Here is a 15,286-nt window from a genome sequence, read left to right on the forward strand (position 1 = left end):
TATCACATGATTTTAACCAAAAAAAGAAATAGGGTTGAAGTTATTTCCCTTTTACCATAAATCATTTGATTTCGAATTCGAAACAATCAAAATATTTTCAAAGTGAAACTGCGACTATGTAATAACACATGTGTATAAGAAGTCTAAACTTTACACATTGCTTCATCTTTTCCTGTCTTTTGAAAACTTCCTATTTTCCTATTTTCTTATATTCTGAAAGCTTCTTATTTATCTGTCTTTTGAAAGCTACACATTTTCTTGTTTTTTGAAAGCTACTTATGTTCTTGTTGTTTGAAAGCTACATATGTTATTGTCTTTTGAAAGCTCAATATGTTTTAGTGTTTTGAAAGCTAAAAATTTTCTTGTCTTTTAAAAGCTTCATATTTTCCTGCCTTTGAAAGCTACATATTTTCTTGTCTTTTGAAAGCTTCCTATTTTCCTGTCTTTTGAAATCTTCATATGTTACTGTCTTTTGAAAGCTTCTTATGTTCCTGTCTTTTGAAAGCTATATGTTCTTGTCTTTTGAAAGCTTCCTATTTTCGTGTCTTTTGGAACCTTCGATTTTCGTGTCTTTTGAAGCTAATTATTTTCGTGTCCTTTGAACGTTACATATTTTCTTGTCTTTTGGAAGCTTCCTTTTTGTGTGTCTTTTGGTAGCTACATATTGACTTGTCTTGTCTTTTGAAAACTTCCCATTTCCCTCTGTTTTGAAAGTCTCTATTTTCCTGTCTTTTTAAGATTCCTTGTTTCCTGTTTTTCGATAGCTTCCTATTTTCCTGTCTTTTTAAAGCTTCCTATTTTCCTGGCTTTTGAAACTTGATATTTTCCTGTTTTTGAACTGATCAACCTTATTTCTGTATCGGTATTAAACAATTATTTCTAAAAATTAGGGCTAAGTTAACTAATATCATTAAAAAATAACTAGTGTAAACGTCACAGGTCTGATTTCATTTTTTTTTCAGTTCAAGAATATGTTACCTTATAAAGTGTTAATTACTTTCAACAAAAACTGGTAAGTCCCTCCTTTGGTGTACTTAGCTTATATAGACAGAATATTTAAAGCTTTATATAAGACTGCTAGTAACTTAAAATAGGACCTCAAAGAGTTCATGAATTATTGCTTAAAATCGGACATAATACGATAGTTTATAACACCTCTAACTAAACACCGTTAAGTTAGTGGGAAGAATATTTCAAAAGTTGTCAGTCAAAAAAGATAATTTTTCTTGGTTCCCAAAGGTTATATATATAAAGGTTGGTCCGAATATTTGTCAGATATAATATTGCTAAGACTAACATCTATGTAGTCATAAGTTATAGGTATCTTTTGACACTTATATATCTTCCTTTTTAAAGTACAATTATTTTGAAAATTAGGACTAGCAATCTGAACCTAGATCAATCTATTCTTTTTAAATTGCAGCTACTGTATAGTAAGAAATTCATTTCATATACCAATATTATAAAGTGATACTTTTACATGGTACCGGTTTGCAAAACAAAAACGAAGGTGAAATTACATAAACTCTTACGGACTATTTAATAAGAGTATCAACCCTTGTTAATAGTTGTTAATGTCTGTGTCATTTAGGTCTCTTGTGGACAGTTGTCTCATTGGCAACCATACCACATCTTCTTTTTTATACTTATTATCATAGCCTATGATAATAAGTATAAAAAAGAAGATGTGGTATGGTTGCCAATGATAATAAGTATAAAAAAGAAGATGTGGTATGGTTGCCAATGAGACAACTGTCCACAAGAGACCTAAATGACACATTAGCAAAAATCAAGCCTCACAGGTGCGGATCAAGGATTTTTAAAAAGGGCCCACTATGTGGTTAAAGTTCTTTACATTTTGATAACTTTCTTATATTATACTGGATTTCTACCAAACTTGAACAGAAGCTTGTTTATGATCATAAGATAATTTTCAAGAAGTAATTTTTGTAAAAATAAAATAAATTTTTCCGTATTTTACTTATAAATGGACTTAGTTTTTATGTCAGTTAACATTACATTCACATTGTGGTTAAAGATTTTAGAATTTTGATAACTTTCTCAAAATATCATGGATTTCTACCAAACTTGGTCAGAAGCTTGTTTATGATCATAAGATAATACCCAGAAGTAGAGTTTGTAAAAATATCCTTTTTCGTATATTCCTTAATTATAAATGGACTTCGTTTTTTCCTCAGTTAATTTTACATACACTCAGCAGTTTTTTTTTTAAACATTTATTAGATTTCATAAACCATCCTGGATTTGAACCAACTTTGGATAGAAGATTCTTACAGTACTAGTCAAAAGATAGTATCTGGAGAAAATTATAATTTTTTTTCTCCATTTTTGTTGATCCTGCGACTAACAGCAAAAGTATATACATCGGTAACATATCTCCAGCTAGGGGTTAAATTGAAGGTCACATGCATACATATTCATTGAGGTCCAAATATTCACTTGCAAGTGCACCAGTACCAGATTGACTGCTAAAAATATAATTTCACTATATCATTTTCATTAATGATTGAACAAAAAAAAATCATATTTTATTTTTTGTATATCTCGTAGCTAATGCTCCTATAACAAAATGGTACATTTTAGGCTAATCACTTTTTAAGAGTACTAGAACACACCCGCGAAATCGCGGGCATTCAGAGCGTAGTTTAAAGTATGTAAAGTGTTGTTGGAAGAATTTTGTGAGATATTGAATGACTGGAGAATTTCAGCAAAATTATCATAAATCATAGGTTATTGGGGACAGGAAAATGTTTTTTTTTAATCCCTCCTCCTTTATTTTCAAAATTCCCAATGTGTGGTTTTCTATCAATTTCAATATGAACATACATTTAGTATGTTATGAACATTTAAGTAAGGAGCCTGTACTTCAGTGGTTGTCGTTTGTTTATGCGTTACATATTTGTTTTTCGTTCATTTTTTGTACATAAATAAGGCTACAATATCCGGATGCCCCTTTTCTCGATTTTCTCCCAAAATAACTCAATCTGAATAATCATATGAATGGATGACAAATGCGACTATGCACTGTACCTATAGGACACAGAGGCGTGTTGATTAATTTATTGTGGAAAGAAGAGAAGCGACACCCAAAATGAGGTCTTCTCGTTTAATAGTACAGATAATAGTATAGATACTCACTGATCTTCTATAGTTGGTATTACCATGACTTTTGATCGGCTGACCATATTACGACATAGTTTTAAAAGTTAGTAAATAGGTGTAAAAAATCATTTTTAAATTAGTAATTACTGGTAATAACTGGGCCGTTTCAGGAATTACTTGTATTTTCTAAGTGCATTGGGGATTACATGTAATTCCTAAATTTTAGTTATTACATGTAGTTCCTAAATTTTAGTTATTACATGTAATTCCTAATTTCATCTATTTACTGTAACATATACACCACAGAATAGGTTTCTATTAAACTGCCATAGACACTTTATTTCATCAAAGTAACCAACACGTAAAATATGTGTTATAGTTACCATATTGTTACTTGACAGTTATAGAGGAGGAAATGGCAATGCACTATCAATTTATACCTTATATCCTACAAAGAGCCCTTATTGAAAGACTCGACCTAGGTCAGTCAATAGTGGAATGTTTTGTTGGTAGTATTAAAGAACATATTGCTAAAAATTGGTTACTTATCATTGATATATTATGATATCATAACTTTGAAAAATTAACCTTATTAGTTACGCAAAAGATAAATGTAGGTCACAGCAGTGTTTACAGGTTTAGTATTATACTACAATAGGTTCTTCTGAGAACAGAGCTTTGAGACTTAGCTTCTTCGTAAACGGTATATATACAAAACAAATTCTGAGACTAGTGCCTGTGTGATCAAACCGTTATTTAAGACTTAAATGTAGTTTAAATGTACTTTCAGGTTAGGACCAATCGATAGATAGTCATACATTTTCTGTGACGTTATCATAACTGAAACAAAATGCACATGTAAGGTTTTTTTTTCATATTATTTGATAATTTCGTTTCAGAGAAGAATAAGTAATAACAATTGCAGATATGTTTTAGTTCGATTTTGTGTCTTTCAGCGTTTGAATTGAAATATGATTAACCAGTGTTGTATGTCTCTGATATCACTTACATATCACCAGTTTATAAGATATACTAAATAACCAGTGTTGTATGTCTCTGATATCACTGACATATCACCAGTTTATAAGATATACTAAATAACCAGTGGTGTATGTCTCTGATATCACTAACATATCACCAGTTTATAAGATATACTTAATAACCAGTGTTGTATGTCTCTGATATCACTTACATATCACCAGTTTATAAGAGATACTTAATAACCAGTGGTGTATGTCTCTGATATCACTTACATATCACCAGTTCATGAGATACTAAATAACCAGTGCTGTATGTCTCTGATATCACTGACACATCACCAGTTTATAAGATATACTTAATAACCAGTGTTGTATGTCTCTGATATCACTTACATATCACCAGTTTATGAGATATACTTAATAACCAGTGTTGTATGTCTCTGATATCACTTACATATCACCAGTTTATGAGATATACTTAATAACCAGTGTTATATGTCTCTGATATCACTTACATATCACCAGTTTATGAGATATACTTAATAACCAGTGTTGCATGTCTCTGATATCACTTACATATCACCAGTTTATGAGATATACTTAATAACCAGTGTTGTATGTCTCTGATATCACTTACATATCACCAGTTTATAAGATATACTTAATAACCAGTGTTGTATGTCTCTGAGATCACTTACATATCACCAGTTTATAAAATATACTTAATAACCAGTGTTGTATGTCTCTGATATCACTGACACATCACCAGTTTATAAGATATACTTAATAACCAGTGTTGTATGTCTCTGATATCACTGACACATCACCAGTTTATAAGATATACTTAATAACCAGTGTTGTATGTCTCTGATATCCCTTACATATCACCAGTTTATGAGATATACTTAATAACCAGTGTTGTATGTCTCTGATATCCCTTACATATCACCAGTTTATGAGATATACTTAATAACCAGTGTTGTATGTCACTGATATCACTGACATATCACCAGTTTATAAGATAACTTAAAATCAAAGCCCATATTCGTACTTGCTAGTTACGTTGTGAATATTTCAGTTGAAACGGGCATTGGCAGATAACTGCTCCACACCGTCACACTCTCTTCTCTTATTAATAATCAAATATGGTCACTGCAGAATATTTTTTATTGCAACCTCCCTTATTTCAAATCGTAGATCCACCACTGTCACAGCTCAAACTTTGTTGTTATGAGCGATCTACGTCAATACCCTATGATTATAGATATATCCAAAAAAGTCAATCAAATAGAAACGTCTATATTAAAAAAAAATCACTATTGGAAAATACCATATTACATAATCAAGCAATACATGTTGTACATCTTTTATATGTCGGCCAAATGTTGTAAATATTGATAATCTAAATCTAATTTTAAAAGATACAAACTTATATTTACTGTCAAATTTTGAGATGGGGTAGAAACAACAAAAACAGTTGATCATGGAAAATGGGAAACTAAGCATGAATTTGAAATTTACATTTTCATTTGAAAGTGAGAAATGTTGGTATTTTTTTCAAGATTAAAAAAGTATATATATTAAAAAATAAGAATAAGTGTGTGTGTGAGTTAGGGTGGGGCACTTACTATGTTTCACAAATGCTATTAAAGATCATTAAAATCACTGTCGTAAATGCATCAGATATCAAATACCAAAATCTATCTCCCCAATGAAATAGCGGCTTAATCATAATTGCTAAAGGTATAAATATACGATAAGTTTTCTATTTTTGCTCTTTAACATATATGAAAATTGTCACTGACGGTACTGGATGTCTCAGCTGCTCATCCCTACTAATCTAAGATCGAAGTGTCTCTAAATCATATGTGCCTAAGTGAATAAAAAAATATGTGACATTTATTGTTTTTCGTTCTGATGGTATTGAAGACAATGTTTTTTATAAGCCTAGAAAACGAGTTCGTAAATGGTAACCAAAGATTGACCATTCCCAGACGGTTTACTTTCCATTCTCAACTTTATTTTCTCAGTGACGGAACTTTTCAAGTCTTAAGTAATATAAAACTTCAATGACAATCGAATATATAAACATTATCCTTAAAAGAAGCGATTTCTAGACAACCTTTCAATCTAGTTTATTTATATTAATACATGTTTTTGCCGGTAATGCTAATATTTACTATAAATACCTGGTGAATATTACGCTAACATATATAAATTTGTCCAACCAGACATATTGTTTGTATTTTGCGCACACGCTCAGAATTTTTTTCCTATACTGTATATCTTAATATAATTAAGGTATATAGGAAAAATTTTCTGAGACAAGTGCCTGTGCTTTTGCGCTTATAATGTATCCTTAATGATATATTATGCTATAATCATTGTGAGATTGTTATATTTTGAGTATATATGCCTCTTGAGGGGTCAAGATCTTGATAGCTTACACGGATATTTTACCTGTATATTCCGGTTTTACATCCGGAAATTACACAACAGAATTTGTTTTGGAACGAGGCAAACAAATAGAAGACAGCTGGTGATTTTCAGGGTTTATTCACAAGTATTTTAGGGATATAAGCTAAATTTGCTACATAAAATGACTTAATTAAGTGGTGATCAATGTATACTGCCAATAAAGGATCCCACAGAATTGTTACAGAAAAGCGTACCTGTCGGCGTATCGGACTGTCCCGATCAGGTTGCAATATTGGAAACAACGTTAAGGACCGCATATCTTAGCTCAATTACTATGTTCACAGTTGAATTGTATAGCCTGCAATCCTAATAGACATGTTTAATAGAATTACAGATTTTCGAAAGGTAATAATTCACACATTTGATCTGAAAAGGGGGCTGGTGGTCATATCCGACATCTGTGGTACAAACCATTTTGATATTATCTCCCAAAGTTTTGTAGACAAAGTCAAAGGATTGTCGATTTCATATTCGAGAAAAAAAAACTCAATAAAAGTTGCATGTTTATTAATAATATCACATCTATAAATACATCGTTACTCTACAATGATTTTAATTTAAAAACAGTATTTCATTTTGACATGTGTACATTTACAACTGTACATACAGAATGTGACATGTGTCTGCATCCTGCTTTTTTTCAGATAATGTTATCACAAACACAAGTGTATGAAGTTGCTGATACTTACAATTTACAAACTTCATACAATTCAGCGAATTCAAAGTTTGTTCTATTTAAGTCTATATTAAGCCATCAGATTACATGTACTACATTTGTATATCTTTATATTAAAAAATCTATAAACAATGTAACTGTTTCATTTAAAGTATCTTTTTGAGGTGATTTGGAAAAAGCAAAGTTTTGTAATAATCTTTCATTTGCAATTTTAGTATGTATGCTAAGATAAATTTGTACATTTTTCTTGGTTTCATAATTGAACAGTCATGATCACTGACTATCTAAAAGAACTAATTAATGTTCCTGTCTACTTTTTTGGCTATATATATATAAAAACACACTGTGTCACATATTTGTAATTGAACTGGATTACCCCAGCAGGTTGAGAAACTACTACTTTAAACGATAGATTTATATACTGAGCAGAAATCATACATTCCATACAGTACATTATGTACATGTAGATGCATTTGTACTTGTTTTAAAAACTATTATGTCTCTTGAAAAATTTTCTCTTGAATTTTGTTTTGTCGAAACTAGCTACTCCTCGAGAACTAACCTTTACAAGGTTACTGATTATTTAGAGGTCATAAAAAAGCAATGATATCTAGGAGATTTTTTTTTGGTGCATAAATTTCATGTAAAATTTATGAATTATAAATCTTAAAAACTAATTCATCAGATTATTTGAATATTTTTCTTTTCCTGTAGTTTAAAAACATCTGAATGTGGAATTGATAAACAGAACAGTTGCAATTTTATAAATCATGATACAACATATATTGTGAAAAAAAACTAAAGACAACTTAACATATATTACAATTAACCACTGTTTCACCACAGATAAGTTATATAATAAAAATGTACAAATGTACATTCATTCATCTACAAAACATGTTAACCAAGTTTATACAGAAATGTTTGTGTTCACCCTCATCTGAAACAAGTAGTTTTTCTACAGGTTACCTGGGTTGTTTTTTAATTTACAAATGTAGTATGCCCTTATACAATGTATATACTGTATAAAGCATTCATGAAATATCTCTTTTAAAAAAAAAATCATGTAGAAACTTGTTTTTGTTGAAGATCTTGTTGTTTATTCTAGAAATATTAAATTTTTGATGGGTTGTTGTCTTATTTTCATATACCTGTAGCCCTAAATGTTTGTTTATTTACCCTCAACATTATGTATATACACAAAATGACAAACGTATACAAAACTTGAAAATTTTGTCACTTCAGGAAAAATGCAACATATTAAATAACACTGTTTTGTGTTTACCCATAAGTTATATTGGTTTATAAAGATTAATAGTACATAATTATGATGTCTGTGTGATCAATCATCCAATGAAAAGGCATTTTACCTCAGGTATATACATCCTTTTAAAGTTATGTAAACATGTTTTGAAATTTTTACAGTTTACATGTAAACATTACATTTTACATAATTGAACCACTTAAGTGACTTGAACAACTATATATTTTCAAATTAATTGAAGTTAAAAAAAATGGACTTCTGAGCAACCTTTTTTTTAAATTATTCACAAAAGCAACTTTTGGTAAATTGGTCACATTACATAATATTAAATAGTATTCATTAGTTCTTAAAAAACAATGAAAAACTGAAAAACATAATTGCTGTTGCATTTAACCATAAATGGCACCCAGGGAAATCACTTTTAAAAAGTGTTAACTCGTTATAAGGAAAATTTACATTTCACTTAGATTTGTATGCCTTGAAATCTGTGTTTCATCTTTTATTACTGTATGGCTCCATTGACATCTAAAGTAGACAAATCATACCACATTATTTTATAAAAAGTACTTTTAGCTTCAGAGCCTTCTAATTAGATTTACAAAAAAAGATAGAGTAAACGATGTTTCAATATTTTGATAAATATTACATTTTTAGTTTGATTAGGATTATGATATACATTGTGTACTGTCGCAAGAATAATTAAATAATTAAATAAATTAATTATTTGGACTAGGCGTAAACGCAGTCATTTATTAACAGCAGAAGTACAGTACATGTATTACCTAAATATTTTAGCATAATACATGTACAGTTAAAAATTCAATGATAATAGAAATTGCAGGTGTAAATTTCAAGAGTTGATAGTCATTTTATGACCTCCCTTTGCTAAGTCCATTTTCCGCTAATCTTATAACACCTGGTCAGCATAGAATGTATGTAACCTCTCAGTGTTACCTCCAACTGCTTTAGTCCATTTTCCACTAATCTCATAACACCTGATCAGTATAAAATGTACATGTATGTTCACCTCTCAGATATGAAGGAATCACACTGAGGCAATAGATTAAGGTAATTCAATTTGTACCTTTTACAAGTATTAAACATGTTAAAAGTTGTCAAGTATGGTGTCCGGCTTCCTCCACCAAAAAAAAACTGACCACCACAAAATAGCCCAAAAGTGGCGCTTTAAAGTAGTGTTAAAATACCTAAAATCAAATCAAGTGAAAAGGATTGTGATAAAATAGTGAGAACACACGTTCATTAGACATTGCACATGGACTTGGACATCTTGCTTCAAGCAAACTGTTGTACTCATGTTTTGTTTGAAATTATAAAGTGGTACATGAAACTTTAACATGGATTTGGCTTTAAAAATTGAGAGAATCAAGTGTTCTGTACAATATTGATCACTTTTAAAAAGTATAAACATCAACTAAGTTTGTCAGAGGATATGAACATACATGTACATCAAGTTAATTAAATGTCGCCCATAACTTTTTTCCACCTATTTAGGGCTTTATTACTACAATTGACTGTTGAAACACCATTATTTGAATGCCTGAGGAACAAATAAAAGTATCATTGGACAAATAAAGAAGATATCTGTTTATTTTATAGCCTTCTATGTGATAGACAATCAATACAATAGTTATAGGCACATTACACTAACTGTTTCTTGTGGTAAGGGTTATGTTATTGAGCTGAATAGATTTTCCTTATTAATTGATGTTTATAGAAACTAGACCAATTTACCGGAGGAAATTGTTTTCTACTTATAGTATTGAATTGGAACTGAGAGAAAAGGAACATTGTCCATTGTGACTTTTATTACATGGCTTTTTAATGCTAAAAGTAGAAATTTTGCTGTTGCAATGAGTTTACAAGTGTACTTCTCAGATTAAATTGAAAGGTCTCATTCTAAATTTTATTTTGACATACATTTGGTAACGAATCAATGGAGGCAAGTTTATTTGATACAAGACTTAATTTAGATTTCACTGTTACCAGAAGATATAATTGTCTACAAACACCAAAATCATATTTTTTGTTAAATTCAATTCTTATTATTTCATTGCATAGAATAAAAGCCAAAGATAGCAGGAATAACAAATTTACAATGTTTAATAATACCAAACTGCATCGCCATGTACTTATTCTTAGATTTTTTTGTAGGATAAAATTAAGTAGCAGAAAACTAACAATGACAACCAAAAATAATTTTTTTCAGGTTTCTTGAAAAATGACAAAAATAAAAAAACTTTTAAAATGACTGTCATCTCCAATTGCTTTTCTATTTTTACAAGTCTCACTTAGTAGTTCATGTATCCCCTACTCTAGCTTGATGCATTGGAGCCCAAGACAATACTTTGTATTTTGATTGACAAGACTTGAAGTAGATAAGTTGATACTGTCATGTTCTGCTCATGATACATGTACATGTATAATACATATCTATTAAACCAACAGAATTTTAGTTTATTAGCAAGCACAGGGCAATGATGGGGTAGAGGCAAGGGTTCAAAAATGATTCAGAGATGTAACAGTCTACAAAAAAAATGTTTCAAAGATTGACAGCTACACAGTTTCTATAAAGTGTTTTGCTGTAACAGTCTATCTGGTTCAGAAGTAAATAAATAAGCAATCTTCCAGCTCCTCATGTTAAAGGTCATGTTTATCTTTATGTGTTTAGAGTATCAGAATGGGATAAGGAAAAAAACAAGATTGTAATTGCTTGAGTGTCAGAAAGTGGTTTGTCAATTAATTAATCCAAGGGTAATGTAGGAAATAATGTACTTTTTCTCTAGATAATTGTAAGGAATTTATAGTGGGACTATGTTCTGCTGATTACTTCATAGTGTTATAAAGCTGCCTTTCAAAAAAGTTTTATTTATGATAATATCATTTGTAATCAGGTTTTGTTGTTTCCAGGTATCAAAATCTATAAAACCATATATAATTTATAAATTCAAATTCAGATTTCATGATTAAGATTTGTTCTGATAAGTTCATCACAATTCAAATATAAAGACTATAAAATTGCAATAAAAACATGTCTGATAAAGTTTATCCCATAATTGGTCTGTCTGTTAACATTTCATGGATAGGTGGATACAAATTGTTGAGTGTTTTTAATACAAATCCCCATTTGTTGATAAGATCAAGTCTACATGATGTTTATCATAAATATTTTTAATTTCCATATCTTTGGAAAATATTGTCAGCCAACTATATACATGTTATCATGAAATTACACCATATTATGATACATAGAAATAATATAAATACATGTTGTATGTATACTGTTGTATGTATACATATATACCAACCATTTATTTGTCAATAACAGGATTTAAGGCTTTTAATTTTATTTGAATGATAAAGCAGTTTGTTTTTGTATCAATTTGCAATAGCTGTGTTGTTAGTTTGTTACAGGTTTTTGGTAGAGGATAAATATATTTGGTGCTTAAGACAACTTCAGTAATAAAAGATTTTAAAATGTGTATAGAATTTGGACTATAATTTAGAACTGGAAATTTTTTTAATGAATTTATCATCATGATCATGTTCAATAAAATGTAAAGTAATTAGATTAAATGTAAAAATATACATGTATAATTGAAAAAGATGAGGCAAATAGAGGGGGTACCGAGGGTTGGAACCCACTTTTTTGTTTATGATCAATGAATTTGAATGGGCACATATGGTTGGAACCCCCTTTCTATCCTGGGTTGGGAACCCCCTTTTGAAAACTGCTGAATCCACCCCTGAACAATTACATATTTGTGTGAATGACGAGGGCACATGTTGTAATACATTCTCACTCCACTGAGAAAAAAACCCATATTATTAGATTAGCAAGATATGAAAAATTATCACAGATCAAAGCAAAATATCAGAAAATAGCTATAATTGGTTGATAAAAGTCCTTCTATAGGAAATATTAATAGAGATAGAGACTGAGTTTGGTTTCAAATGAGTGAATTGATTTTTGCTGACGTTGTTGCCTTTGGACATAAAATTGCATGCAAATATCAGTTTCCCCCACTTTTTTTCTTTAATGCCTAAATCAATTTATTTGAGTTTAATAGAATGTATTATATTGATAGAGGTTACAGATTATATTTGATCCCAGTTGAATGATGTTTGTGTCACCTGGACAAAGTTGAAAAAGCATCACTCAATAGTTTCTGGCGGCAGTTTAAGAAATATAAGTTTTTAATAAGCCGGTTTGATACGAACTGGTGGTACATATTAAAGGTCATTGATATTTGGTATGCAGTTGCAATTGTATTAACATTGGCATACATCATTTCCATGATGGAATCACAACTTATGTTAACAATACACATGATACAGACTGTATGGGACATTGCATATGCAATGCTTTCAGAAACCTTGTTTAAAAAATCATGTAAAACCTTTGCTATACATGTAAAGAGAAAATTGAAATATAGAATTGACTACTTATATAATGCAAGAATAGTTATTGGTGTACAATTGTATGGTTTTGGTTGTAACTATAATAAAATATCAGTAAATGATCTTGTATGTAGGAATTCATTAAATCATATGTATTTTATCAAAATGAGAGATAAATTATGACTCCTTTGAAAAAACTTAAATATAGATCAACTGATTTGTACAGTTAGGAACTCTTTTGTAAGTGTTAATTTTTATGGTACCAAAGTTTAGAAATAACGGAATTAATGCTGACTTGGAAAATAAGAGTATTGTTCGAGGGTGAAGGTGTGGCCATGAGAACTTAAAGAGATGTCAAAGTAAATTTTTCGTGCTGTCAGTTTTTTGAAATGGGAGATATTACATAAAAGGGTAACTTAAAGATTGATGTATTTATAATGAATACCGATAAAACAGTTCTTTGTTCATATTTAATGAGATATTTGGGTCAAGCTATTAAATTACCAGAAGTGGTATTTAATAGACAGGACTTATACCATCAGATAAAACAAAGTGATATATGTTTTTACAATTTGTTCCTATTTGATACTCACACTGTTCCCTTTCAAAATGTAGGTTTTCATGATTTACCTTATATTGATTACATGAGAAATGATATAAAAGGTATGAAAAAAATGATATTCATATTTTAAAAATTATGAATTAAGATATAAAGATATATATGAAGTTTTGTTAACTTCAAGATATCAGATTTTAACATGAAAGAGGGTAAGACAAAAAACCTTGAAAACCAATATTCAATGTATTCTTATAATTGCTTTTTTGATAGACAAGATTGTCACAAATGTCTTAAGTCATTCCTTATGGTTCCTTGACTTTTATCAAATTAATTTCAGTTGATTTAATAAAGAAACATAACTTGAAATCTGGAACATGATTTATTTTGTACTTTGTAAATTTCCTGTGTACTGGTTATGTTAACCAGTGTTGTGACCATCTATACATAAATCTGCAGTCATGCACTACTACAGTACAGAGTTGTACAGGTACATGCACACATAAATTGTTGCTGCAGTAAAATGTGTTGTTTTTAACTGCATTAGATACTTCTAGAAGGGATATTATTCAGTTTTACTGCTGGCAAATTGATGGCATTTGAATACACATATTACCAGGTATGTGTTGTTATTGCTTGAAGTGGTTATTTTGATACATTGTACATGTCATCTAGGTATATTTTGGTTTGCAGACAGCTGTATCTAACAACCTAAATGCTAACTTGTAATCATGACATGTAGGGCCACACAGTAACTTGCATGATGGTTATTTTTGTATTTTTCCTGTATATGATAATGGTGTTTTATTTGCACAACTTATTAAGATACATGTAATATACTGTAAACCAACTTATATTCGCCCTTACTTTATTTTGCATTACACTCTTTCTATCCCTTTTTGCAGCGATTTAAATTTTGCGATTTTCATATTAACTTGAAGTAGTTGAGTAAGGAAGTCTTTGACCATCTCCCAACAATATAACAATATAAAGGGCTGTAATACATCCCTATAGATTGGTTCATTGAAGACCTGTTGGTGACCTTCTGCTGTTGTCTGCTCTATGGTCGGGTTGTTGTCTCTTTGGCACATGTTAACTGGCTATAAATGACTGAAGTGTTCTTTGTACAACTTTAATCTAAACCCACCAAGTCACTGTAAATACAAAGATACATACAAATAGAACTAAAGACTATATAGACTAATCTATGATATCTAAACTACTAAACTAAATAGTTAACAGCACATTCCCCATTTCCATTCTCAATTTTATTCAGTATGTTCCTATGCTTGGTGATAAGGTTGACTACACCATGACTAATATTATAATCGACCATTTAAAAAGGAGACATTGACTTTGTCTCCAGCTAAAGAATTTAACATTAACTAATTGTATAATTTTCACAGCATAAAAAAACATTTGTTTGCCAAAAAAACATAAAACTCCAATTTGATTGTTTCTGTATCACATTTAGGTGATATTTTTTTCTGTAATCCAGGAGACATTATCAGAACAATTGGGAGGATATTCCCCGATAATCAATCATTTATAGAAAATCATAACCATTCATTTCTGTAATGAATGGGTCACTGGCATTAAAAATACCCCAAGGATGAGGAGAGATTAATTTTAACAGCATTTGATGTTATCATGGTGTGTTGACAGATGGCTATTTTGATGGCTGGTCAGTAACTCCTTTCTTTGGCATCTTGCCTTGTTATCTTTTTGATTGGTCAAGTTTATTTTCTGATTAATGTAGCTTAATATTTATTTTTTGGTGGCCTTTGTTA

The 15,286-nt window shown here is 30.1% G+C and overlaps 1 protein-coding gene across 2 annotated transcripts in view; it reads left to right on the forward strand.

Moving 5' to 3' along the window:
• The first annotated feature begins 6,546 nt into the window (after nt 1-6,546).
• The window catches only part of LOC139523050 (breast cancer anti-estrogen resistance protein 1-like), a 47,687-nt gene continuing 38,947 nt past the window's right edge, over nt 6,547-15,286 (forward strand). The window contains exon 1 of one of the 2 annotated variants that reach the window (XM_071316805.1): nt 6,547-6,926. In XM_071316805.1, coding sequence (XP_071172906.1) covers nt 6,897-6,926 — 30 coding nt within the window. In that variant the 5' untranslated portion in view covers nt 6,547-6,896. Of the gene's footprint in view, nt 6,927-13,961; nt 14,116-15,286 lie in introns of those variants that run through there. The other variant, XM_071316806.1, reaches the window with a different exon arrangement.

This window comes from Mytilus edulis, chromosome 5 (genome assembly GCF_963676685.1).
Source record: "Mytilus edulis chromosome 5, xbMytEdul2.2, whole genome shotgun sequence".
Taxonomy (NCBI): Eukaryota; Metazoa; Mollusca; class Bivalvia; order Mytilida; family Mytilidae; genus Mytilus; species Mytilus edulis.